The 25105-nt window shown below is 40.8% G+C and overlaps 1 protein-coding gene across 2 annotated transcripts; it reads left to right on the top strand.

The window, feature by feature from the left end:
- On the top strand, positions 1 to 24789 carry nup210 (nucleoporin 210). 2 transcript variants are annotated; one of them, XM_063888089.1, is made up of 40 exons: positions 1 to 574; positions 941 to 1080; positions 1823 to 1954; positions 2829 to 2925; positions 3154 to 3304; positions 3754 to 3886; positions 4076 to 4234; positions 4473 to 4541; positions 4653 to 4759; positions 5284 to 5424; positions 5619 to 5756; positions 5939 to 6094; positions 6430 to 6628; positions 7713 to 7858; positions 9081 to 9299; positions 9532 to 9705; positions 9925 to 10117; positions 10414 to 10520; positions 10839 to 10943; positions 11436 to 11537; positions 11725 to 11853; positions 12435 to 12562; positions 12639 to 12774; positions 12862 to 12924; positions 13408 to 13587; positions 13657 to 13737; positions 13844 to 13975; positions 14235 to 14393; positions 14745 to 14836; positions 14951 to 15125; positions 15666 to 15841; positions 17288 to 17508; positions 17724 to 17860; positions 18603 to 18717; positions 19415 to 19561; positions 20706 to 20956; positions 21065 to 21269; positions 22124 to 22246; positions 22736 to 22810; positions 23558 to 24789. In XM_063888089.1, the coding sequence occupies exons 1-40, from the start codon at positions 414 to 416 to the stop codon at positions 23659 to 23661; spliced, it is 5658 nt and encodes a 1885-aa protein (XP_063744159.1). In that variant the 5' UTR covers positions 1 to 413; the 3' UTR covers positions 23662 to 24789. The 2 variants fall into 2 exon arrangements, with proteins under 2 accessions (XP_063744159.1, XP_063744169.1); XM_063888099.1 differs by having other exon boundaries at positions 22127 to 22246.
- Positions 24790 to 25105: the final 316 nt, after the last annotated feature.

Raw genomic sequence — 25105 nt, forward strand, 5'->3', positions numbered from 1 at the left:
ATTATTGCTAATGGCGGGTATTTGTGTGACACATGAGTATTTTAAGCTATTGTACGCTAACTATAAACAGTAATACAACACTAGGATTTTAAACTGATCGCTGCGTATTTCAGGCTTTCTTCAAGGATAAACAGAAAGGGATCCTGAACTAGAGGACTGGTAACTGTGACTATCATGTGCTGTCTGTTAACAACTGACACAAACTGAATCTGAACCGGAAGACGGCGTGTGTTTGAAATAGCTTCAGTAGCGATGTTAGCTAATCTAAACCTCCGTCCCAGAGCCACAACTTTAAAACCAATGCATCACTAGCTACATTAATGTGACGGAGGGAGTTTAGCTAGTACACAAACTTTGCGTTCATTCATTCGACTGTTGGGATCACTGCCAATCAATCTCGGAATGAAACGAAAATGATTTCATTAAGAGTGTCCGTGTCGGTTTTGTTATTATTTATAACCGTTATTCTAGTTAACGGTTCCTCGAAACTAAACATTCCCAAAGTGTTGCTACCGTTTGCCAGAAGCACCAGGATAAACTTCACATTGGAAACTACTGAAGGTTGCTACAGATGGTGAGTAGAGTGAAGGAAAAGGGGAGCTGAGGGCATGCTTTGCGAAGGAGTGTCAGATTGCATAGGGCATGTGAGGCCACATGGTTAGCTATCCACTGTAGTCAGTTCCTGGCAATGTGTGTGGGCCCTAAACAAGCTAAACTGCTTGAAGATCAATTTCTGATTTCCTCTTTTAGATTTTCTTCTGTTCACATATTTAAGCCATGCAGGTTTACAGTAAAGCTGGAACTCCTCCCCAAGTATGAACATGTATTTGAACCTTATGATGATCATCAAGTGCAACATTTTTACTGTGAGAAATGAATAACTATATGGTCTCTCCACCTATGTACATAACCGCATTGGTTAATGGTCATATTCTTCCAGGTCTTCCACTAGACCAGAGGTGGCATCCATCCAGGCTGTGGATGAGGAGATTGGTAGAGGCTGCTCCAGGAAGGCTGTTCTCCAGGCTCTCTCCACCCAGCACTCCAGACTGACCAGCATCATTCTGGCAGAGGATGTTGGTAAATACATGGATGCTATATTATTCCCCCTCAAAAATGCAAAAGCAACTATATTTTATTAAAATGTTTCCTAAAGCTAGCAGTAGTTTTAGCCACGGAACAGGTTATGAGTATAGTATTCAGGGTGCAACATTAGCAAAATAGTGTATGAAATATGTTCTTTTTCCTTCATAATATAATGGTTACTCTGTTGCACAATACTTCTTTTTTTTCTGTCTTTGCTATTGTGTAATGTTTTGAAATCAGGAAAGTCAGACACATCAGCTGCTCAACATACATCTTAAATGTATTTTTTAAACAAACCAAAAAAAGTAAGACTAAATGTCCGGACTCCAATCACTGACTTTAATGTGGCCTAACTCGCTCCAACTGTTTTAGGTTTTCCCTGACATAACCTGATATAATCACTCATGCAACAGCCCACTTAGCATACCTTTTAAAGCCACAACATTTGACTTGATTGATACCTGTAGAGTGCAGTGTGCAAAGTAGAGCATGCTTTTCTGCTATCAGTCTCCATTGCTATTTCCATACACGTGATACATTCTGTTTGGTTAGGAGTGAAACTCATATGATTTGTGCCTCAACAAGAATAACTGTTCTGCTAATTTAAAATGACTGTTCAAATAACGCACTTAGCCATTTAATTCTGAGCTTATCCTGGTTTGGTGAATGTGCAATACTGTTGCCCTTTTCCATATTTGCTGTGTATGTGATTTTTTGTCCCCTCACCATTCTGCAGTTACAGGACAGGTGCTGCGTTGTGACGCCATTGTTGACATCATCAGTGAGATCCAGATAGTGTCGACCACCAGAGAGCTACATCTTGAAGACTCACCACTGGCACTCAAAATTCATGCACTGGACTCTGAAGGTGAGATATATACTGGCTGTTATGGCAAATTAATGTGTTCCCAATGTCCTATTTCTGTTTGCAATTATTACACAGATGAGGGTGAGAGAGATCGTACGCAGACAAGCAAATGTTTGTAATCCTGTTTGTGTGTTCTCTGTGTGTGGTCAAAAACAGTTTGGCTTTCTGGCGGAACCTCTAACCACAAACATTGGTACCTACCGTTATACCTACAGTGTTAATTAGCTCCTACACACCGGCCCCTAATTGGTAGTACATGTATCAATTCAATGCAAACAATTAAGGAGCCACATGTGAAAATCATTTTCTATACATAGAAATGCACAATCTACACTTCTTGTACTACATCCAAACTACATAGCGAATTTGTTTATTTGCTGCTGAAAAGACTTGTCAGAGTGACGAGTGAGCTGGCTGTAGGCAGCGTTTTCTTTCCCCTCAGGCTACTACTGTGAGGTGGCTGCGTTTGTTCTGTTCGACCGGTTTCATTTAAGCCAGACACACTTAGTTCAATGAGCTGTAGCTATGGCCTGATTCTTTCTGATGATATCCCCAGGCCCTGGTGCTTTGTTTTTGTTTGCTTTGGATTAAGAGTGCATTTTATATTCCTCAGATGAAGTAGATTGCAGAAGCATGGCAAGTTTCCCTTAATGAAATGCCTATTGGTTTTGTTTTGGTTAATTCGACTGCCAAGAGCTTTCAGACATTTGTGCTCAGTTGCCATTATACGTTTTAGCATAATGTGACTTCATGGTTATAACACAAGTTGAAAGGTCTGTGTAGACATCCTCTGCTCGTACTAAAATCCAAATACCAATGTGTTTAGATACAAAATGTATTAGAAAGTCTTATTTTTCTCTTGTTCATGTTGCAGGAAACACCTTCAGCACCCTCGCAGGTCTAGTGTTTGACTGGTCCTTAGTGAAGGATGTAGATGTGAATGGATTCTCTGACTCTTACAATTCATTACGGTAGGCTTTCCTGTGTTAAGACACTACTCTCCCTTTACTGAGCAGACATTGTAACCTTACCATTAAACCTTTAATAAAGTAACCCTGTTGTTTTACCAAAGTACAGTTCTTCTATTTCGTGGTTCCTCTTCTTCTGAAATTAAATATTTCTTGAGGTCACGTGCAAATGACCAAACTGAGTTGAGTCTCAAATGCATTTGATCAATATGTCTCTTTCCTCTTCTCCAGGGTACTTAAATTCTCAGAGTCCACCTACACTCCCCCGGCGTACATATCCGAAATGGAGCGTGTCGGAAAACAGGGTGATATTATTTTGGTATCAGGATTGAAAACGGGCCATGCTAAACTAAAGGCCAAAATACAAGAGCCATTGTACAAGGTAAGCTGCTGCCTGGTACACAATATCTATTTCTTTGTAGTTACAGACAGTCTAAGAAGAGTACCACAAGTTCTAGTTAGTTCTTCCTTTTGTGTGATAGCTTATCTCCTGAGATGCAGAAATCTAAAAGTAGCTAAAGATTGCACACTAGTAACGAGACCTCCCTGCCTCTGTATATGATGTCATAACAGTAGTGACAGTTTAGCTGTTTTTCTGTTTTGTTTAATTTGTTGCTCACATATCTTGTTATCACGCTAAGCTTCTACCTGAGTAATGAAACCATAAAGCTATTGCCCAACAAAGAAGAAGTTAATTTCAGTGCTACAATATTCAAAACATAACCAACAGATTTGAATGATTAATTTGACCCCTTCATCCAGCTTGGTTTGTTAAGGCGGGAAGCTGATGTTGTGTTGTTTTGTTTTGTAACTATGGAAACTGTGCCACAGGATGTGGGTGCTGCGGAGGTGAAACTACTGATTTTAGAGAACATCCTGCTGAGTCCTGCACATGATGTCTACTTACTGGCGGGAACTTCCATCCGATACAAAGTTCTGAAGATAAGACAGGGCACGATCACAGGTCTGACTCTGCTCAGTAAAATCCATATCTGTTCTGATCTGACTGTGTTTAATTTAAATATGAGTGGAGTCCTTGATTTCACTCTGTGTCACCAGATGAGTGAAGAAGCCGGGACCTTTTTTTCAGTTTTAGATCTGTCTCTTACAGAGAATCCAGCTCCTAAACTAAAGTGTGTTTGTGTTCCTTCAGAACTGTCTATGCCCTGTGATCAGTATGAACTGCACGTCCAGAACAGTGTGATCGGCACTAATGGAAACCCAGACGTTGCTGTGGCCAGTCTGGATCAAAGCACTTCCACAGTTACAGCAATTCAACTTGGACACATCAACGTGGTGCTGGACCACAAAAGTATCCTTCATGCACTCTGTAGCGGTTATTATGATGGTTTAATGTCATGATTTCTGCTTTGACATCTTCTGCTGATAAACTGGGACTTGTCTTGGCTGCAGCCATAAAAGTGTTTTAACAATGAAACTTGTTTATCTGTTATTACTGGAGTAGTATAAATTGGAGCACGAAAATGCTTATGGCAAGAAGTTAGCTGTCATTGTCTTTGAGTGACATTTCCTTAATAGCATGTCCTCAGGCCTTCGAATGCAAGGAGTGTCTCGCCTACCTAACAGCACCCTGTATGTGGTTGAACCAGGCTACCTAGGTCTGTTTCCCTCTCTTACTCTATAGACACATTAACAGTGTGAGATTATTTCAAAGTCAAAATGTTTTAAAAGATGTTGCTGATCTGTATTTCTCTGTTTAATTTGATCAGGGTTTAAAATTCAGCCGGGAGACAGCTGGGTTCTGGAAACGGGCAGAGTATATGATATCGTCATCGAAGTCTTTGACAAATCTGGCTATAAGATTTACCTCTCTGATGTAAGTATGCTTCAGTAAAATCACTTATGTTACCTCTTTAAAACAGTTGTCTTATGTATTGCTAGAGAATATGACGTTACAGGTGAAAATCAGAATGTGTTCTTTGACCAGCATTGTTTTATTTTGCCAATAAATGTTTCACATATCATCAATACTACATTTCAAGTAACAGAAAATCCACCATTGAACCACAGCTCGTTTTTAAAATCTTTTTTATGGCATTCCTCAGATAACAGACCACAGTTTAAATGATTTGAATAGGACTTTCTTGGTTCCTGTGTAATAAAAGCTAAAAAAAGATTAGGTCATCTTTAATCAGATGCAGCCTGAAACACATCTGAAAGACATTAGAGCAGAGAGATTTAGTGCACTTTGTGCCCTCCTTTGCTAGCCTATGAGTTTTATTAGCCCATATTTCAAACCACTGGTAAGAAAACCATTCTTTAAAACTTTCCAAACCGGCTTCTATATAGAGTCTTACGAGTGCAGTTTTCTAAAAATCTGTGTGTGGTTGATTTTTGCAGAATGTCCGTATTAGCACTGCTTTCCCAGCGGAGTACTTTGAGCTCCTGGAGTCTTCTCTGAATGGATCCTATCATCGTGTCAAAGCGCTCCAAGAAGGCCTAAGTCTCATTGATGCTACCCTAACAGCCGTTCTGGATGAAGTGAGTGAACTTGCAACTTTCCTCACAAAAATGTCCCAGTTTGGGATTAATAAAATAATTCTTATCTTATCTTATCTTACCTTTTTCAGTCTGTATTTCAACAGGAGAATCATTTTGCATTGACCTTCTGCTCCTTTAATTCACTTCAATAGAGCGAGCCTGATCATTTCACGTGGCCTGTGTTCTTTTTTCAGAATGGAGGGGTCCACTCTCTCGCCAACCCAGTCCACAATGAACAGGATGTAGAAATCTATAACCCCATAGTTCTAAGTCCCAGTATTCTGACATTTCCATGGCAGCCCAAGGTCGGAACTTATCAGTACACAATAAAGGTAAATATTCAGTTTCAGAATCCTTGAAAAACTTGGTCCATGGATTGTACAAAATGTCACAGATATCAGACTTTCTGTATGGGTTTCTAGCTTTTACTCTTATTCACACTTCATTTGTGGGTGATTTTACCACTAAAGAGGTGTTATTCTGAGGCATGTGATGACCCCTTTTCCTGTGACAGGCGACAGGAGGGAGTGGAAATTTCAGCTGGTCTTCGTCCAACACAGCTGTGGCCACAGTGACGGTGAAAGGCGTGATGACAACAGTCAGTGACATCGGCGTCAGTGTAGTTTATGCTCATGATCTACGAAACCAACTGCACTTTGGGCAGATGAAGGTAAGGAGGCATAGAAAACTGTCAGATTGCTAAACAACAAACTGCTACTTATTTACGTTATGGCACAAATGATAATCCCGATTTGATCCATTTTATAGTCCATAATGATGTCTAATTTTCAAAATACCAAATTATGAAATTGCACATTTCATAATTTGACTGATGTTGCCAGATGGCTGTCAAACCAATCTGATTGAACCAAACATGTTTTAACTTAGATTGTTGAACAGATTTAAACCCAAATGTCCCATTTCTTTCAAGTAGCTTTTGAAACAGCTGTGTTTTGATTATCTCCCAGCCTCTTTAACCCCCCTCCTGATCCTTTTTCCTCTCAGGTGTATGTTGTTGAGCCTGTGGCCATGGACTTCGCTCCCTGCCCCGTGGAGGCCAGAGTGGACTCGGTTCTGGACCTTCCTCTCAGGATTTTCGGCCTCTTGGGGGAGGTGGAGAAGGAGCGTGTCATGTTGAGTGACTGCTCCAACTTTGACCTGCAGGTCGAGGAGGAGAACCATGGCATCTTCCAACTACAAAACGGTGAGTCTGGGTGATCTGACTGGGACACATTGTGGGTGAATTCACTCACGGACATTGTAGAATAACATTTGGTTAAGGTCACTGCCAAGGGATGCTCATTCATAGGATTAATAATAATATGAATAATACAATTTATTTATAAAGGCACCTTTTCAAGGCTCCCAAGGTTGCCGTACAAGGTAAACAAAAACAAAACCAAACAAAGACAATATCATCGATAAAAAACAGAGGACGTGTGATGTGATCAGGGTGGATATGCCAGTTTGATTCACTAATTAATTACTCTCTTTAATACTGTTTAGTGTTAATCAATATGAGTTATGACTGATATTGACCCTTAGCTGGTGAATTGCCAATTAAACATGTTTTGTGTGTGTTGTTTATTTAGCAATGCTGGGGTGAACATGCCTGTGCTTGAGGCTTATACAAGGAGGGTAATTAGTAATTAGTTGTTGACTTAATTTGAATGAAAACGTGTCATGTACTTATTGATATAGAGCTTTGTTTAGTACAGTTTATTAGAGGCACCCTTTGTTTTTATTGTTTCAGTGATAGCTAATCAAATATATAATTATACTGTCATTTTTTAACTAACTAGACACATTCCCATGCAGGCAGCGAGTCCTGGAAACGTTCTAATAAATTCAGACTTATAATTGCAGTTGGAAGAATAGATAATACATTAAAAATGTGTATAACTTTCCATAGACACTTATTAGTTGCCCAGCTTAATAAAACCAAATGCATTATAGTGGTACAGTACTGTCTGGGTCTTAATCCTCTCCAACGCTCTCTGAAGGATTTATACATTTTTATGGCCTTCAGAGTCTTCATTAATACATTTCTCTCTTTAAAATCTCTGTTAGAAAGAGCTACCATATTTCATTTTGGATTCTTGTATTATTAATCACAGGAGTGGACTGGGACAAATAATAGGTTCTCTCTGTACTCCAGTGTGGTTTAAGAAAGGAAGATAAATGAGAACACCTAGGTGAACAGTTGTGCTTATTTGTTCTTTGTCATCATATTGCATTTTCTCTCTTTCTCTTCTTGTCGTCTTCAACCCTCATTTTCCCGGACCCAGGGAGGCTGGCTCCAGGACAGAAGCACTGTAGTGGGGTGACTGCCAAGGCCCTGGCCCCTGGGTACACCGTGCTCACTGTGAGCTACACCCACGGCAATATTCATCTCAGTGCCAAGATCACTATTGCTGCCTATCTTCCTCTCAGAGTGAGTCCAAAGGCTTTATGCTAGCAGGGCCATGCTTATCGTACAAGTCGTTTAATTTTGCCCTCTTAAGGGGTATCCTCCAGGCCTATAGAGATCATTTTCTTGTGGGTATTTTTTATTTGTTTAATAGTGTACTTCACACTTCTTATTGAATGCCATGAGGAATCTCTGCCGCAAGTCTTTGTTGGGATTTGCTTTTTATTCTTTTCATCTCACCAATTAGCTTTTGTCCTTGAAGGAAACAAACTAAGCCGTGCACATGTATAGACGTACATACACACAGTCTCTCTCAACAATCAAGGCAGAAATGCAATGATCAGCGAGTGTTAAGGTTTTCCCCTCCTGGGTTTACTCTATGAATTTTAATTGTGTAACACTGATTTGTTTTTCTACGCCCGGACTCTAGTGCTGCACAGGAATCAGAATGACTTTAAATGTGGTGGAGTATCTCATTTGACATTATGACCTCCTATCATGAAGCATTTTGTCACTCCTGAACCACAGATGTACAGCTGTGGTCTCCTTGCATATTATATTAAGGTTATCAGAAGAGTAAAAAGCTCTTTGAAGCACTCCGGCCATGTATTTTTTATCATTGGAGTGAGTGGTATTCTTCAAAAATATTGCAGACGTCGTTTGTGATGTTTCTTGATTTATTTTGCCCTGGCAGCTAAAGTTTAACCCAATTTTGTTTCTCTTCTGTGAAATGCTTCGGATTTGAGCTTCCCATTTCCCAGCCAGCAAGTTAAGATCCTCTTAAGAATAGAATAGCCAAGCGATGCACAAAAACATGCTTTTATTTTTAAATTAAGGAATCTTTCTTTGGTTTTAAAATTGTCCTTCCATGATCATTTGCACACTTCCAGTTTTCGTGGCGTTTTTTTTATCAGTATAAGTTATACTTCTGCTTTTTAGTTTGGGGGGGGGGGAGTTCTGATGGTCCATGGTGTTTCTGGCTCAGGGTCCCTCTATTTCTTTTGTTCCTTTTGGCCAGTCCAAATGGCCAGTAAGCCTGTTTTAAGACGCATAAAAGCCTATGATAGTTTTAACTTCTAGCTTTTGCGTCTTGAATCTATGTTGCGGGTCACAGCGTGAGCCACAGCTGCTGTTTAGAAGCTGTGGCCTTAACAGTCCTCCGTTAGTTTGACATTTTTGAAAGCATTTCTTATTAGGTGTCCTGGTGTGCTGTAATTTTGCATAATAAATGACTGTTGTTTGGCAGGCGATCGACCCTGTTTCTGTGGCCGTGGTGACTCTGGGATCTTCTAAAGAAATGTTGTTCGAGGGCGGACCCAGGCCTTGGGTTTTAGAGCCCTCCAAGTTCTTCTGCAACCTTAAAGCTGAGGATGATACCGGTGTGAGCCTCACTCTGACCAGCCCCTCCTCTCACAACTATAACCAGCACTGGGTCAGAGCAACCTGCAAGGCCCTGGGAGAACAGGTGGGAGCTAATGATGTTTCTATTTAATATTCATGAAACCAACTGAGAGTTGCATGGGTCAATTCACTTTCTTTTTTTGTACCATGACAATAAATTCAATTTCTTGAAATCCCACCTTTCATTATCTACCTAATGTCCTTGCTGTGTTACTGTATTGGCTCTCGATAGTTATAGAGATAGCACTATACTGTAGTATGTGGCCATCAGCTTCAGTTATTATCTCATTCTTCAGGTGCTGGAGGTAATGGTGGGAAACAAGGCCAGTGTGACCAATCCTTATCCCGCTGTGGAGCCGGCAGTGGTAAAGTTTGTGTGTGCCCCCCCTTCTCGCCTCACCCTGGTCCCGGTATACAGCAGCCCACAGCTGGACCTGACCTGCCCGCTGCTGCAGCAGAACAAACAAGTGGTATATATGAGGTCGACAAGCTTCACCATGCTGTGTTTAGCTGCGTACATTTCCTTTAAAACCTGGTCTTTTTTTTCAATTGATTACTTACCTCTGTCCATGGCTGTACGAAAATATTTCATGTAATATTTACACATTTAAGCCTCCTGTAAAACAGAGTAGAAAGTATCTTTGGCTCAATGATTTTAATTGTTCATGATTCATACTACCCTTTTCTAGGTACCTGTTTCCAATTACCGTAATCCCATTTTGGACTTGGCTGCGTTTGACCAACAAGGAAGAAAGTTTGACAACTTCAGCTCTCTGAGCGTACTGTGGGAATCGAGCATCGTGTCGCTGGCCAGCATTGAACCCACTCTGCCCATGGAGCTGCAGCTGTTTGAGGATGGCAACAAACAGATGAAACTCCATGGTAAAGCATTGTGACACGCCTTAAACTTTTCTATTGTTTTTGTTTTGTTTTTCCGAAAGAGTGGGTTATCAGCTAAATGTAGGTCTTTAGTTAAGACATTTGGAAAGTAATGAGGCAAAGTTAGGATGGAAGCTCTGGCAGAATTCAATTCTAAGACAGTGGAGGCAGACCATTCACCTATTAGTGGGAGTACATTTTTTAAGTTGTGTTTTCTGTCTCTGTTTCTATAGATTAGTGAAGACAAATGCTTTGGATTGTTTGTTTAATTACATTTTGTTTGTATTTGTCTGCTGCAGGACGACAGACAGTCCTTGTACATCATCAAACAGGCACTGCTGCCATCACTGTGACCGCTCTGGGTTACCAGGATTTACATCTCACAGCAGCCAACGTTCCCAGTCCAGTAAGTGACTCAACCGCTAAAATATGTCAGAAAGTTTTTGCACTTTCTCTAAACAGCCAAAGCAGCTCAACGTATATCAAAATATCCCTATATCTGTACTCCTGATCTGTAAGCGTTTAGCTGAGCCTCAGATCAATATCAGGTGTTTTTGACTGGATAAAGATCAAACTGTGATAGAAATGTTATTTAATTGAATAAATGTGTCGTTTGGAGTCAGTGTGCAGGTCTGACTTTTTTTTTTTCTTTCAATTTTACACCCTGCATACTTAAAGTTGTAAGCACAGCACCAACTTGGTCTCTTTTTCTCTTTCCAAACAGTATGCCCCTTTGACCCCTGTCTCAGCTACTCTGGAGCTGCTATTGGTGGAGGACGTGACGGTCTCTCCCGAGGCGGTTACAATATACAACCACCCAGATGTGCGGGTAAGAGACGGATACACACACTCGCATACAGATCACAGGGCCATCTCTTTGCAAGGGTAACCACAGACTCAAACATGCTTTTCAGGGCTTGTTTACTGGGAGTATTTGGCCTTTGATATTTTGCCATTATTGACACATTTTTTACTTTTTAATCAAGCAGAAAAAGAGTTTAAATTAAATGCACCATAGTGGTTAAAACTGAATGAATTGAAAAGGTAATAATCATTGCTCTGGGCACCGTGATAGATTATACCCCTCAGTGGGCCTCCCCCTCCTAATCCTGTGTGATATAAGAGCAGCGTTTGGCAGGTGTGGGGGTTAAATAACAGTTAGTGACCTGTGTAAGAGGATTTATAGTGGGAGTGTGGTCAGAGGTCCTCTTTAATAGGTTATGCAAGGCCAGCTGCCTGTCAGAAAAAAATGACCGCCATATGTAATCATTTAAGTTTAATAATCATTTAAAGCTCTCACAACACATGAATTGTTTTTCAGGCAAACCTGGCCCTGCGAGAAGGTTCAGGGTACTTTTTTGTCAATACCAGTGTGAAAGGGATCGCAAACGTGCTATTTCAGGAGGCCCAAGGGACAGCTCAGGTAAGAGTGAACACCTAAACTGTGATGGGAATACACAATTGTTTTATTTAACAAAGAACTGTACTGTTGATTTTTACAGAGAATGCATAACCTGATCAGGATTATCGATTTTAAAGTAAACAACTGCTCATAAATACTCGGTTGAATGCAGATGAAGGGTACTCAGTCGCTTTGATTTGCTGCACAGGTCTCTCCCATCCACCCAGGGGAGGTGAAGGTGATGGTTCATGACCTTTGTCTGGCATTTCCAGCACCTGCTCAGGCTACAGTACACGTTTCTGACATCCTAGAGGTTTATGTGAGAGTGGTTGACAAGGTAAGTTTATCGCCCCATTATCCCTCATATTATATGTTCCAGAAACAGCTCGACTAGATTATTATCATCCCTATCATCAGTAACGCACATTCGTGGAATATCTCCATGACACTGAATATGGACTTCAAAGGTTTTATTTTTCATATGCACAGCACATACAGCATATATGTTGGCAATGAAAATCTTATATCCCAGGCTCCTCCAACAACTCAACATACATAGTGCAAATAAGATAAATAAAATAATGCAAAAATTAGACAAGAATAAACTAGTGCTAACAGCTAGTGCAGTAACTTAAGGTGCAATAACAACAATAAAGATGTAAAGATGTAAAATATATACATATGTAGAATGAATTGAGATTATTTAAATATACTGTACAGTCATTTAAATAGTTTACACTGTTGCATGAGGAGGTATAGACGGATGCATATATTACATATAATATATTACGTATTCTTCTAGCACTTCCCTTCCCAATTTTAATAAAAGTTGGCCTGTCTTGAATTAGCATCATTAAGTTTGCCCTGCCTGTGAACCAAAATGATTATTTTCATTACAGTATGTCATCTCGATTACAGGTGGAGATTGGCAAGTCTGTGAGAGCTTATGTCAGAGTCTTGGATGATAATAAGAAGCCTTTCCCAGTCGGCTATTTCCATTTCATGAATCTCAAACTCACGGGAGCTTCCACAATCGTCTCTCTGAAGTAAGTAAACTTGTCGATTAGGATAAAGGAACTTTTAAAGGCTTCATGTAAATGTTTAAATGTCTTTTCTTTCCAGACCCTTAGCGCAGGCCACAGAGGTGGAAACAGCCGTTTTCATGGTGAAAGGCGCCTCTATTGGTCAGACCACTCTGTCAGCTGTTGTTGTGGATAAAAATGGCAGAAAAATATCATCTGCCCCTCAGCAAATTGAGGTATAATTTTGTGTGAATTTCTAAAATGTTGACTGGCATACAGTATGTCTTGCGTGTTGTAACTTGTGTTTTCCTTTTTACATCTAGGTATTTCCACCGTTCAAACTCATTCCAAGGAAAATGACGCTGTTAATTGGAGCAATGATGCAGGTATGTATGAAATTGATTCTTTAGCTTTGTCCGGAGGCAGCCAGCCTCAGTTTGTCTTGCTAGAAGAGTTCATCGGGTCCACAGATTATATTCCAAAAAAGCCCTCTGCTAGAGCTCTTCTGGAAAATGACGTTAGCCTAATTGCTCTTGGTTTAAACATCCAGATCGCCTTTCATTTGCCTCTGCTCAGGCTTTAATAAGAAAGCATTAACCAGAGGCCTCCTAATTGCTAAACATACAATTCAATAATAAACACGCCCTGCACTTATTTGTGTTGGATATCCATTTTTCTAGTCTTGTGTACTTCACAAAGGATAATGCCCTTCAACAAATTACGATCAGACCTTCCTTTGATGAAAGCTATTGACTAAAGTGTCAGTGTTGTCAAGTTTAATCATGTTAGTGATGCTCATCTGTATTACATTTTTTTGTTTCTCTCTTCCAAACTCTTAAACCCCTTTGCAATCCTGCTCTCATCTATAGATCACATCGGAGGGTGGCCCTCAGCCTCAGTCCAATATCCTGTTCTCTATTTCCAATGAGGATAAAGCTTCTGTTAACAGCATGGGCCATGTCAGGGGTGTTGCCATTGGTAATGTCACCGTGACTGGACTGGTCCAAGCAGTGGACGCAGAGACTGGGAAACTTGTCGTTGTGTCTCAGGTATATAAACACTAGTTTATCTTTCACCTTGATTTGAGGATGGAAAAACATAGTGTCTTTTGTCCACAGGATCAAGTAGAAGTGGAAGTTGTGCAATTGACAGCCATTAGAATCAGAGCACCTATAACCAGAATGAAGACGAAAACACAGGTACGATTATTTTTCCAGAATAACTACAATGTACTTAATAGTAGCTCTGGGCAACAGGTAATGGGTAGTATTGTACTCACTTCATTCATCTCTTTTCCTTTTCTAGATGCCTGTTTATGTGATGGGTCTAACCAACAGTCAAACACCCTTCTCCTTTGCTAATGCCATACCTGGCCTCACCTTCACATGGTCCACCACCAAGAGAGACATTCTGGATGTCCAGCCGAGACACATTGAGGTACACTGCACTTTTGGATGTTACATTTGGTAATGCATACTGAATCATTCATTATTTGGGCCTCCTGTTGTCCTCTCGACCCTTTTATCAGATTAATCTTTAAGATGTGCATTGCGTTATGATTAAAGTAAAAAAAAACAGCATCTGCCTTCTCTCTGCTGTCTTGTCAGCCTGTCCCTGCTTCCTTGTCACTGTTGCCTTTTTATTTGATTTGCTGCTGCTATTTTTGCCATTGTTACAAGCTGTCTGTCTCCTTCAGGCTAACGTGGAGCCCCAGCCGGCGCACAACTTTGGTATGAGAGTGACGGGAAGAACGAGAGGGCGGACAGGGCTGAAGGTGGTGCTCAGAGTTACTGACCCAGAAGCTCTGCAGCTAGCGGGAAAACTACAAGAGCTCACAGATGAGATCCAGATCCAGGTACAGCACTGTGAAATAAAGCGTGGCTCTAACTAGTTGTATATATGTGTCATTAGCACCAGTATTATACATTCTGTAAACAGACATTTTTTAAAAGCCCCTTTTATGGACTACTTTGCGTATCATGATCATGTCCCCCTGCTGTTTCTTCATGGTGGAGATGGCTGGCATTAAAGGAAGATGCTGAGCTTTGGAATTGATATCAGAGGCGGTTGACTTTGTGAACTGATAAGACTGCAGATTACCAGCTTCAGACTGCATTAAACTGTGACATGTTTCTTGTCCCGAAACATCAAAGAACGATCAAAGCCCTTTTAATAATTGGACTTTCAATGTTTTGCTTTGATCAAGGTCTATGACAAGCTACACATGCTCAATCCCGAAGTAGAGGCTGGGGAGTTGCTGATGGCTCCCAACTCAGCCCTCAAACTACAAACTAGCAGGTGAGTAACAAGTGCACTGTGGTCTTTTCTTGCATGTGTACAGACGCTTACATTTACAAAAAGACGTACATAACTTGGATGAACTTAATGTGGCTGTGCTTCTCTGTCTAACAGGGATGGTGTGGGTGTGCTCTCTTACCGGACGCTGGAGAGCCCTGACCAGGTTGTTATCGCTCAAGTGGACGATAAGGGCTTTCTCTCCTCTGGCTCTCTTACTGGCATCTCCTCTCTGCTGATCACCTCCCAGGAGACCTTTGGCATCAATCAAACTCTCATCCTTGCTTTGAAGGTCAGTTTAAGAGCCACTGCACGTAACTTATATCTGATATTTGGCTGTATTTTATGGGCATTAATAGAGAATTTCATTTCAATAACATCTTGCTTCTAGTTATTATTTAAACTGTGTGATAAATGCCGATCCATTTTCTACATCAGTTTGTGATTTAAAAAAATATGACAATTGGCAAAAGGAGACATCTATTTTGTTTATGGAATTGATCCTTCATAATTAAAAACAAAAATGGCTGATTTGCAGATTGCTGCCACATTTAGCTGAGAATACTCCATAGAAAAGATGCACAGTTTTTACCTAGCATGTTCAGCCCTAGAAGAATAAATGGGACTTTTGTGATGCCATAGTTTTTCATAAAGCACCTGTCATTCTGAACAATTATCTCCCTGTATAGCTACACCCGCTACAGGCTCTGTTCTCAGTGGGGTAAGGCCACTCACTGTGTTCGTTAACAGTAGCACTGACCATGAAAATGACAGTTGACATTGTCCCCGCCGTTACTGAGTGCGACACCGGTTCTTCCCTTCATTTTTTCAGGTGGTGCCTGTGTCGTATGTGCGCTTCAGTACCAGTCCAGTGCTGTACACAAACACCAGAGAGAGCCTGAAAGCCTTCCCCCTGGGCATAGTGCTCACCTTCACTGTCCACTTTCACGCCGGCACTGGAGAGGTCCTCCACAGCTCCAACTCCCACCTCACGTTTTCCACAAACAGGTAAACAATCAAAGATCCTTTAACACTTGTCATTCACATAAATAAGTCATACTTTTATAAACTGTGTGACTCAATGACTAGAATGCAGGCAGAGGATGAAGGAGGAGGACATGTTTTGCAATTTGCCTAGGGCCCCGAAGTTGAAAACCCATTATCCTGCTGTTCTGGGCTAAATATAGATTTATAGAGAGGCAGAGAGAGAGAAGGCGAGTACCAAGGCCTCTCTTTGAGTTGTCCGCTCCTTCACCCTCTCACACAGCGTGTCTGACCTAATGTCTCTCCTTATTTCAAATTCTGCCTGACATGTCATGTCAACCCACACACTACTCACCCTCTACCAGCTGAAAGAGATATATTATATGTATCTATTCATATCTCCAGATTTTTACAAGTTTAAAATGCGAGATCCCTGCGTTTGTGTTAAGTGTGTCTTTTCCTGGTAAAGGTATTTGAATTCTGTAAATTGTCTTGCAATTTGGATTACCTTTGTGTACGAAAAGTGCTATATGAATGAAGTTCGATTTCTGATATTAATCAATGCAATATATATCCCTAACACTAACAATTCGTTCTCTATTTAGCTAGTGTTGTGATACACCTTACTGTTGTTTCAGACTGTGTGTATTAATATTTGTAGAGTACAAGCAGAGGTCAGGGCAGGCTACGCTAGGAGTTCACAGAAGTAATTTCCCGGCTGTTCCTTCAACCTCATTTCAGATGGAGTTGTTTCCACCTGAGTGAGTGAAGCAAATTAATGGGAGGAGCGTTTGGCAGGAAGATGCATTACTGCCCTCCTGATGAGGGGCTCCCTCATCTGTCTGTGCAATACATGTATTCAATTTCCTTGTTCTCCAGCTGCTGACAGACAATATTGGGGGGGAAAGTATAAGAAATGTCTGGTAAAATTGGACTAAAAGGTCTGGTCTGTGATCAGATCCTCCTGAAGCCCCGGGGGCCAATTAGATTTTTATGGGTATCGAGGTTATCTGTACAGAACAGATTCTTTGGAGATAAAGGCAAAAAGAAAGACAAGGGGAAATAGATAAATACAAAAGTACTTCTAACTTTTGAAATATAAAAAAACAAGCAAGCCTAAGAAATGCTTTGTGTGTGTTTTTCAGTAGCTTGTTATGTTTAGCATGTCAAATAGTATTGGCCTACTTCAAATTATTTTAATGAGGTTTATTGTAATGACCAATGGGCCGGGGCCGGTAATTGGTCAATTAGTTAAAGGCATCAAGCATAAGGGCAGAAAATTGAGTGTCCAAAAGGGATCAATAACGGGCCATCAGGTGTTGCAGTGAGAGGGGAGGAAGTGGATTAGATAAGGTCTTCCTGAACCTACAAAACAGTGTTTCAGTTTTTAATTGTACTAAAGGATACATTAATTTAGTTTATTTATCAGGTTAGCTTTAATCCGAATTGTACCTCTGTTCCGTCCTGCAGGGATGACCTGGTGCAGGTGGGGGTCGGGCCCACGAACAACACTCTGACAGTGAGGACCATCAACGTGGGCCTCACGCTTCTTGCAGTGTGGGACAGTGAAAACGTGGGTGTGGCGGACTACGTTCCACTTCCTGTGGAGCACGTCATTCACCCAGAGGAGGCCAACAGGCTGGTGGTGGGGGACGTGGTCTGCTTCATTGCCCAGATCTCCAGCCCTGAAGGTGGGACAGCTACATGTCCTTTATGCAGCAAATGTGTACATTTAAGGGGTCAGAAAATAACAGATTTGAACCAAAATAACAAAGATAAAACATTGAATATTTAGGTTTGGTACTGAATGACCTATCTTTATGTAATTGACCTGTATTTTGTCTCATATCTGTGACTAAATGGATTTGGAAATGGAGCAAGCACATTGTCTTCCCTTTCTCTGCAGGTAGTCATGGTACATGGAGCTCCTCGGCCAGTGGCGTTCTTCAGGTGGATCCTAAAAGTGGTGCAGCTGTAGCCAGAGACTCTGGGACAGTGACTGTGTACTACGAGATACCTGGTGTTTTGAAAACGTACAGAGAGGTATGTTATCTGTTGGTACTAAGTAGCCGCAGTGCTTCACTGACTGACTGCATTTCCCCTTTAGTCACGACTGTGATGAATGAGCTACAAGCAACCATTTCTAATTATGCAAACGGCACACCTCTCTGGTTTCTGTATTCCAACTCTCGACATCTCTATTCCACAAATATTTTTCATCTGCTCCGCCAGTGCACTATCCTGTATCTGTTCAGCAATACATCATGGAGGCACTGAAAGTACAACAGATGTGTAGCATATCCCTCATCACATTTTAGTACCACATTGTTTCTGTCTAATGTCTGTGCATGACATTATCGCTGTGGAGATTCTCATGCATAGTGGAGTGAGATAAGGATTAATTATCTCTCTCCGAGTGTCACCATACTCCATCCAGTCTGATCGTGATCTGAATTTCAGCTGCTGTTTTGTATGACTATTTCCTATTAGCAGAAGAGAATTGGTGCAAGGTAATTTATCTCAAACCAAAAAGGCATCACAGGCATTCTAACAAAATGTACTAAGTGAAGATGTCTTTTATCAGTGTGAGAGGAGACGTTGACAGAAGCAGCAGTAATGTAATGTTAAACACTCAGCTGTCTTATAATTAGTTTTGTATCACTGTCTGGTGTGATTGATGTAAACAATTTGTTTTGGATGGAAATTGCAGTGTGATTATTCGAGGCACTCGCCTGAATCTTGGTAGGTTTTAATGGCTGTTTTTCTTTCTCTGTATTTTCTGTAGGTAGTAGTAGAAGCATCTACCAGGACAGCTGCTGTGGCGCAGGCTACACCTGTCAGGGTCGGCACGGAAACAAAGATCCTACTCACAACCAGAGAGAGAGGAACCAACCTCGTTGGTATTGAACTCTCTCTGTTTTACTGAAACATGTGGAGCTTTTTGGGAAATACAATTCATTTTTCTTTCTTGTTACGATTGAGAACATTGATGCCACTTTAGCTGCATGGTAAATATTAAGCTACAGATAGTTTGCTTACATTACCTTTATCCTTTTCCTCCAACACCTCTTAAACCGGCTCCATCTTTTTGCTTTAATACGTAAAAATACCCCAAAGTGTATATTATACATTACAAAGTGCTATAATGATGGTTACGTGAAGAATATTTTGCTATGGTGGCCTGTAATTTTCAGGGTCTAACACAACCCAACACCTTTATTTTGTACGGATAAAACAAACAAGATAGAAAATGTTTAGTAAGAGGGTTACAGGAGGGGTTGAAGGAGGATTTTGTTACCTTTGGACAGAGCCAGGCTAATAGTTCTTGCCCATTTCCAGTCTTTGTGCTAAGCTAAGCTAAAAGGATGCCTATGGCTTTATGTTTGACAGACAGATAAGAGTGGTGTCAGTCTTTTCATTCAACTCACTCACACATGTTTGCTTCAAGTCCCTGTTCTCATTTGTAATTACCCTGCGGAAAAACAAAACAGTTTGAAAAATAAATCATTAATGTTGATATTATAGTTTGAGTTATAACAAAGTATTTTATTAAGTGCATGGGTTCTGTATCTTATGCCAGTTCTCTCCTCCATGCAGGAACGTGTTCCCCGGCCCAGACAGAAGCTATTTCTCGGCTGCAGCCAGAAACCTCTGTCAGCTGCCATCTCAGCTTTAGCAGTGATGTTATTGACTTCTCTGCTAATGATGTCTTCAAAACACACACCAGCTTTGACTCCGGCATTGGTAAGGCTTCAGACCACATATCACGTTCATGGGCAAAGAAGCAGCGAGCCTTTCATGTTCGTACAAAAGCTGTGAGCACTTACACAGCATTCGAGAACATTTTGTCTTTTCCTTTTATTCAGACACAGAGCATCAGACCTTATTTACTTAGTAAGTTCATCATTATAATGTAAGTTGATTCATTTGGGTGTCATTAGAGGATCCAGTCCTTTATCTTTATTTCTACCCCTTAACATCCCTCAACTGTCAATACTGAGATAGATTTGATTGACAGTCATCATTCTGTAACTCAAGGTCAAAGGCATTTTTTTTAAAAAGTATTTATTCTAAATCTTACCCAGGCATACTGTTAATGCGAAAGCCATGCAAGATCTGCCAGGAAAACACTATTTACAGGCATAATCAATATCTGCATTTCCCATGGAATGAGTGTGCAGGGACTATAAAAGGTGTCCAGGTGATGTATTAAACTGACGACACTCCCTTTTGCTTGAAAGCACTGCTCTAATTGTGTTTGGGACTTCGCTGCAGTTGTTGGCTTATCTCTGAGGGGATCGCTGTGTGTATACAAGGCTGTATTCACTCAGCTGAATCCCACTGAGGTCCTAATGGGAGCAAGTGATGTGAAATGACCCTCTTTGACTGATTCAGACATTAGAACCGAGCAGGAATATAATCTGCTTTTTTACGTGTCCTGCCCCTTTTGACACCACGTTGACACTAGGGACAGCATGATGTGACATGCATAGTTTTTCCTCCTGTCCCAAATGCACACGTTGGTAGTTTTCGAAATGGGAACCAGAGGGAAGGTGTTTTTGTGACAATGCGACAATTCTGTGGTTCCGTACCGCATCTGCATTACCCACCAGGCAATTAGTGAAGAGTCAGTGGGACACACACAGGGACTAATATGCACTACGGTACATTGCACATTACACTCAATGCATTGTATGAGTACCTGGCCTGGGTACCAAAACAAAAGACACAGAAGCTCTGATAACAACACAAACACAGGGAAGGTGACACTCTCACTTACTCCACTATTCTTTACAAAGCAAATTTGTGAGTGCTGCTATATTCATTTTCCGCTGTCTATAGAACATTTAAGCTTGAACCAGCTTTCGCCTTTTTATTCTTCCCCCAGGCTCCTACACATGTTCCATAACCTTGCAGCCAATGACGGAACAACAGAGCCGTGTGCTCAGCATGTCCATGACCGACCTGCTGGTGAGTGCTGGCCTGGAGGCCAGCGCCTTCTCTGGGGAACGAGTGAGCGCCAGGCTGCCCATAGAGCCCAGCCTCTACGTCGACCAGACTGAACTGCTGCTCTCAAACCAGCACCCATCAGCTGAGCTCACCGTCTACGGCCCCACTGCTGCCCTGTCCAACATGGAGGTCAGAAGAACCTGTAATAAAATGTGCCGTTGTTACTTTTTTTATAGGTAGTGTGACCCTTTTTAAGAACTAAGTATATATTTAAGTAACACTTTTCCACACTTGTAGGTGGTATCTACCTCTCCCAACATTGTTGTCAAAGAGAGTGAAGTACATCAAGGCTTCCCCAGTTTCTCGAAGTACACCATCAGCGCTGTGGACCCTCAGGCAGCGGTCTCTGCCTCCATTTCCATAATCAGCCCCTCCTGCGGCCACAGTATCATCATCCCCGTCACTCTGATTCACGTGGCTGATCACAATGCTGCCAAACTAGGTCTGATATCCTTTCAGTGCAAATAACACACTGTGCCTCAAGCCACAGTGTCATGTTGCTTTCAATAGACTTTATGTGTAAGGTCCCAGGAAAGGTAGCATGGCTGTCACCAATATTCAAAAGAAAGTTTGAAATATCATAACAAGTCATTTCCATCAAATCCATGTAGCCTAATCCAAAAAGACTTTGTCGAACTGACACTGTTGCATTCAGTTCTTCTGCCTCGCTGTGTGACACTATCACTTTAAGATTTGAGTATTTTACAACATCAGCATTACAGCCTTGCTGGATCATTTATAGATTCAAGATTCAAGTCTTTATGTGCACAGTAGCTACAGCAAAGATACAGCGATGAAAAAAATGAGGAACGTCCCAGGCTCCTGCAACATTAATATATGTAGGACATACAAAGTAAATACAACTAGAGAAAGAAATAACCGAATAGAAAAGAAACAGTGCAAGAGAATGTTAATAAGCTAAGATATTAACAGTAGCCTCCTTCACTGAGGACTACAGAGCCTGCTCTAGGCATCTTAGGAAAGTCCCAGCTGGAGTACAAGTCACGGCCTGTTGCACCTATATTGTACACTGAGAATTTAACCTTAGAGCGGATGATAACAGATATATTTTAAATATTCCCCTTGCACATTTGTTAGTTGTTCAGTAGTATTTCTGCTATCTTTAATACATAAGCACACAGCGTATTTTCTCATTTTTATTTAGATTTCACTACCACTGTTACGAGCATCAGTATCCTTCAGTGCCACAGAGACTATTTGTAAACGTGTCGTATGTTCTCAGCGCTTTGGAAGAGGTTTTGACTGCCTGTTATCTCATCCACCGCTCTCTCACAGCAGCTGCTACTCCAGTTGTGAACTTCGAGGGTGGCCACTCCCTGCATAGCTTCATAAACTGCTACCAGATGATGTTCTTCACCCTGTTCGCTCTGCTGGCCGGTACTGCCATCATCATCATCGGTGGGTCGCCTCAACACTGTGGGAAATGCTATTCTTTTCAAACGGGGGCGAGTTAGAGGCACAGTAATACTATTATAGTGTTTGCATACCAGGTATTCGAGGCCCTTGAGATTTAACTTTTGTCAGATATGGATTTATATATTTTGAAATAGTGTTTTACTTTGTATTATAAGAATGGCAGCTAAACAAATTGCTTCAATTACTTATACATTTCTATTTACTGTCATTTCTTTTGTATACACCTGAAAATGAATGCCTCCGTGCAAGCACAGCTGGGTCTGGTTGTCTTTCATGATAAAAGAAATTAAGACAGTCTCGACAAAAATGAAGTATTGTCACAACATGACAATTGTGTGTTCATACATGGTGGCCACAATTTGAAGCACCAGAAGCTGTGAAGAAATGGTGTGATTCCCTAAAGGTTTTCTGATACTAAGCTTTTCAAACACTAGGATGATGTGTTTTTAAATGTGGTTTTATTCCCTTCAGTCCTTCACACGCTGTTCAGCCCAAGGGAACCAGCTTATCACCATGCTTTCATCCAGAGGACACCACCTATCTCCGGTAGGACACTATCACTGTGACACTTCCCCACTACATCTATCAAGCAAATGCTGACTAAAACATACATTCAAAGGGTTATTCTATTTTAAGCTCGAGCTGCATCTCGCTTTGGTTTAAAGAAACAAAACCTGTTGTTTAACCTCCAAATCGTTGACCTCAGTCTGTTGTAAAACTCCAGTGAGAATTAATTAGAAAAGGTAGAAGAGGTATCTGACAGCATCCAGGACACTTTTCTGGCTGTCAGAATGGATTTCTTTATTTTAATTTCTAAGGATTTTTTGGGCAGTGCCTTTTAATATAGTGCAGATGAGAAGTATGGAGACGGAGGGGAAGACGCACGGCAAAGGGACTCAGGCCGGAATCGAACATGGGTCCACCGCATGGGGATCAAACCCCAGTATATGGTAGCCTGCTCTACCCACTGAGCTATAAGACGGCCCAGAATGGATTTTTTGATAAAATGCTACATCACCCGTTGTAAATTGAAGCTCATTTGGATTTAAAACCTAGCCAAGAAAAGCATTGTATCAGTTGCCAAGTCTTCAATTTAATGTGAATGACCTTGCATGGTACCAATACAAAGTACGCTGAAAATGTGATTTCCTTTAAACCAAGTGGTATATCATTCTAAAATCCTGCCCTATTTGAAGGACCATGACTGCTAGCTGATTTACTCCACTTATACATTTTTTTGTATTCTGCAATTGATGCGTTATTTACTCTGTGCTATATTTGGCTGTCTTTCAGGTTTAAACTCTCCAGCAGTGAATTCCTTCAACCGCACAATACCGAGGATGGACCCAAACAGCAGCCCCAGGTCGCGTCTTTATTCTCCAGACTACAAGTCCTGATAAAGCTTTCTGTCTGGTCTCTTTTATTTAAAAGTAGAACACCAAAGGCCATTAATACATTTTGAATGTGCCTCTGTCCCTCAGTAAAAAAGATGCTTTGGGACGTGACTGCAAAAACTCAGTGTGGTCATTTTTTGGTACAGATGCTTTAAAAGAATCTAAATTTTCAAAATAGCATTTCAGTTAAGAGCTGCAAGACAAAAACAGCGCTGTTTTTCTTTGTGTGTACGTTTTTGTGTTGAAACAGATATGTGTGTCTTTTTTGTGGTTTGCATCTGATATAACTTTCTTTTTGAGACCATCCAGTGTTTGACTGACATCTTTTGAAGTGTGCTTAAAAAAAACAACCACTAGACTGTGCTTTAAATAAGGTTGCTTTTTGTGTTTGCTCACCACTTAGTTTCTGCTACTTATTTGACATGTGAAATTGACTAGCTCAGGAGGATCCTCATTGTCGTGTAAAGGAAAGCAAACGTTTGATTTTATGAGCAGAACACACCCTGTATTTTGGTGTAGCTAATACACTTTGTGAAAATGCTGTCCACTGAAACCGTCCTCTTCAAGGGTGATGAACCCCTTAAATGTGCATAATTCCAACTGGAAAATGCTTGAATTATTTCTGTTCTGGGCATTTTAATTCATTATTCAACATTACTGAGGTTTTGAGCCATAATGCATGTCCTCCTTAGTAATTTATTAATGTGAAACAGTTGAGCAATGTGAACCATCATTCAGTTTTTATCCCGGTGTTGCTTTCGTGCAGAAGCAGTCAAATGTGACCTGGTGTCATGTAATGTTCAGTTTGTTTTGACGCGACCGCATTTGAGGAGGAGTTTAATGTAGCACTGTCGAATTGACGAGACATGGACGAGCGTGACTTTGTTTTAAATGAGATATTTTTGTATACATTTTGGACTGAAATGCTAACAAGCAATCGTATTTATCTTAGCGAGTGAAGTTCATTGTTTCTGTAAGAGGAGTATGTGTGAGGATTAAATGGCTTCAGTTCTATTTTTTGTGTTGCCTTACAATCATATCTGGAAAGCTTTCAGCACATAATACAGACAAGTGTGTTTGCTTGTGTGAAAATGCTCTTTTGCTAATTAAAGTTTGTACTTTTCACGTTCAGCATCGATCTGGTTATTATTCATCAAAGACCTCTAAAATCTATTTTGCATGGTACATTTACAAAATAACATTTAACACACTGATAGCGAGCGTCTTCCCACAACAGAATACTAACTGATACAAAACGCCTACAGACAGCATATTTTTTCTTCTGAATAACCAGAAATACAGATGCATGTAGATGCTATCTGAACTCAAAACTGTAGCTCTTTCTCCACTAACATAAAACCGATTCTGCCACCTATTGCTACAAATTAGTTTTCTGCATCACCTGTTTCATTTATCTGGTCATTAAATTCTTCCTACCCTGTTCAAT

The sequence above is a fragment of the Eleginops maclovinus genome, chromosome 1, assembly GCF_036324505.1.
Source record: "Eleginops maclovinus isolate JMC-PN-2008 ecotype Puerto Natales chromosome 1, JC_Emac_rtc_rv5, whole genome shotgun sequence".
Lineage (NCBI taxonomy): Eukaryota > Metazoa > Chordata > Actinopteri > Perciformes > Eleginopidae > Eleginops > Eleginops maclovinus.

Excerpts from the sequence above, each read along its gene's own strand:
- nup210 (XM_063888089.1), top strand. The coding sequence starts at position 414 with ATGATTTCATTAAGAGTGTCCGTGTCGGTTTTGTTATTATTTATAACC. Across the intron at positions 2,926-3,153 it reads GACTCTTACAATTCATTACG|GGTACTTAAATTCTCAGAGT; the intron begins GTAGGCTTTCCT and ends CCTCTTCTCCAG. Across the intron at positions 13,588-13,656 it reads AACTTGTCGTTGTGTCTCAG|GATCAAGTAGAAGTGGAAGT; the intron begins GTATATAAACAC and ends TTTTGTCCACAG.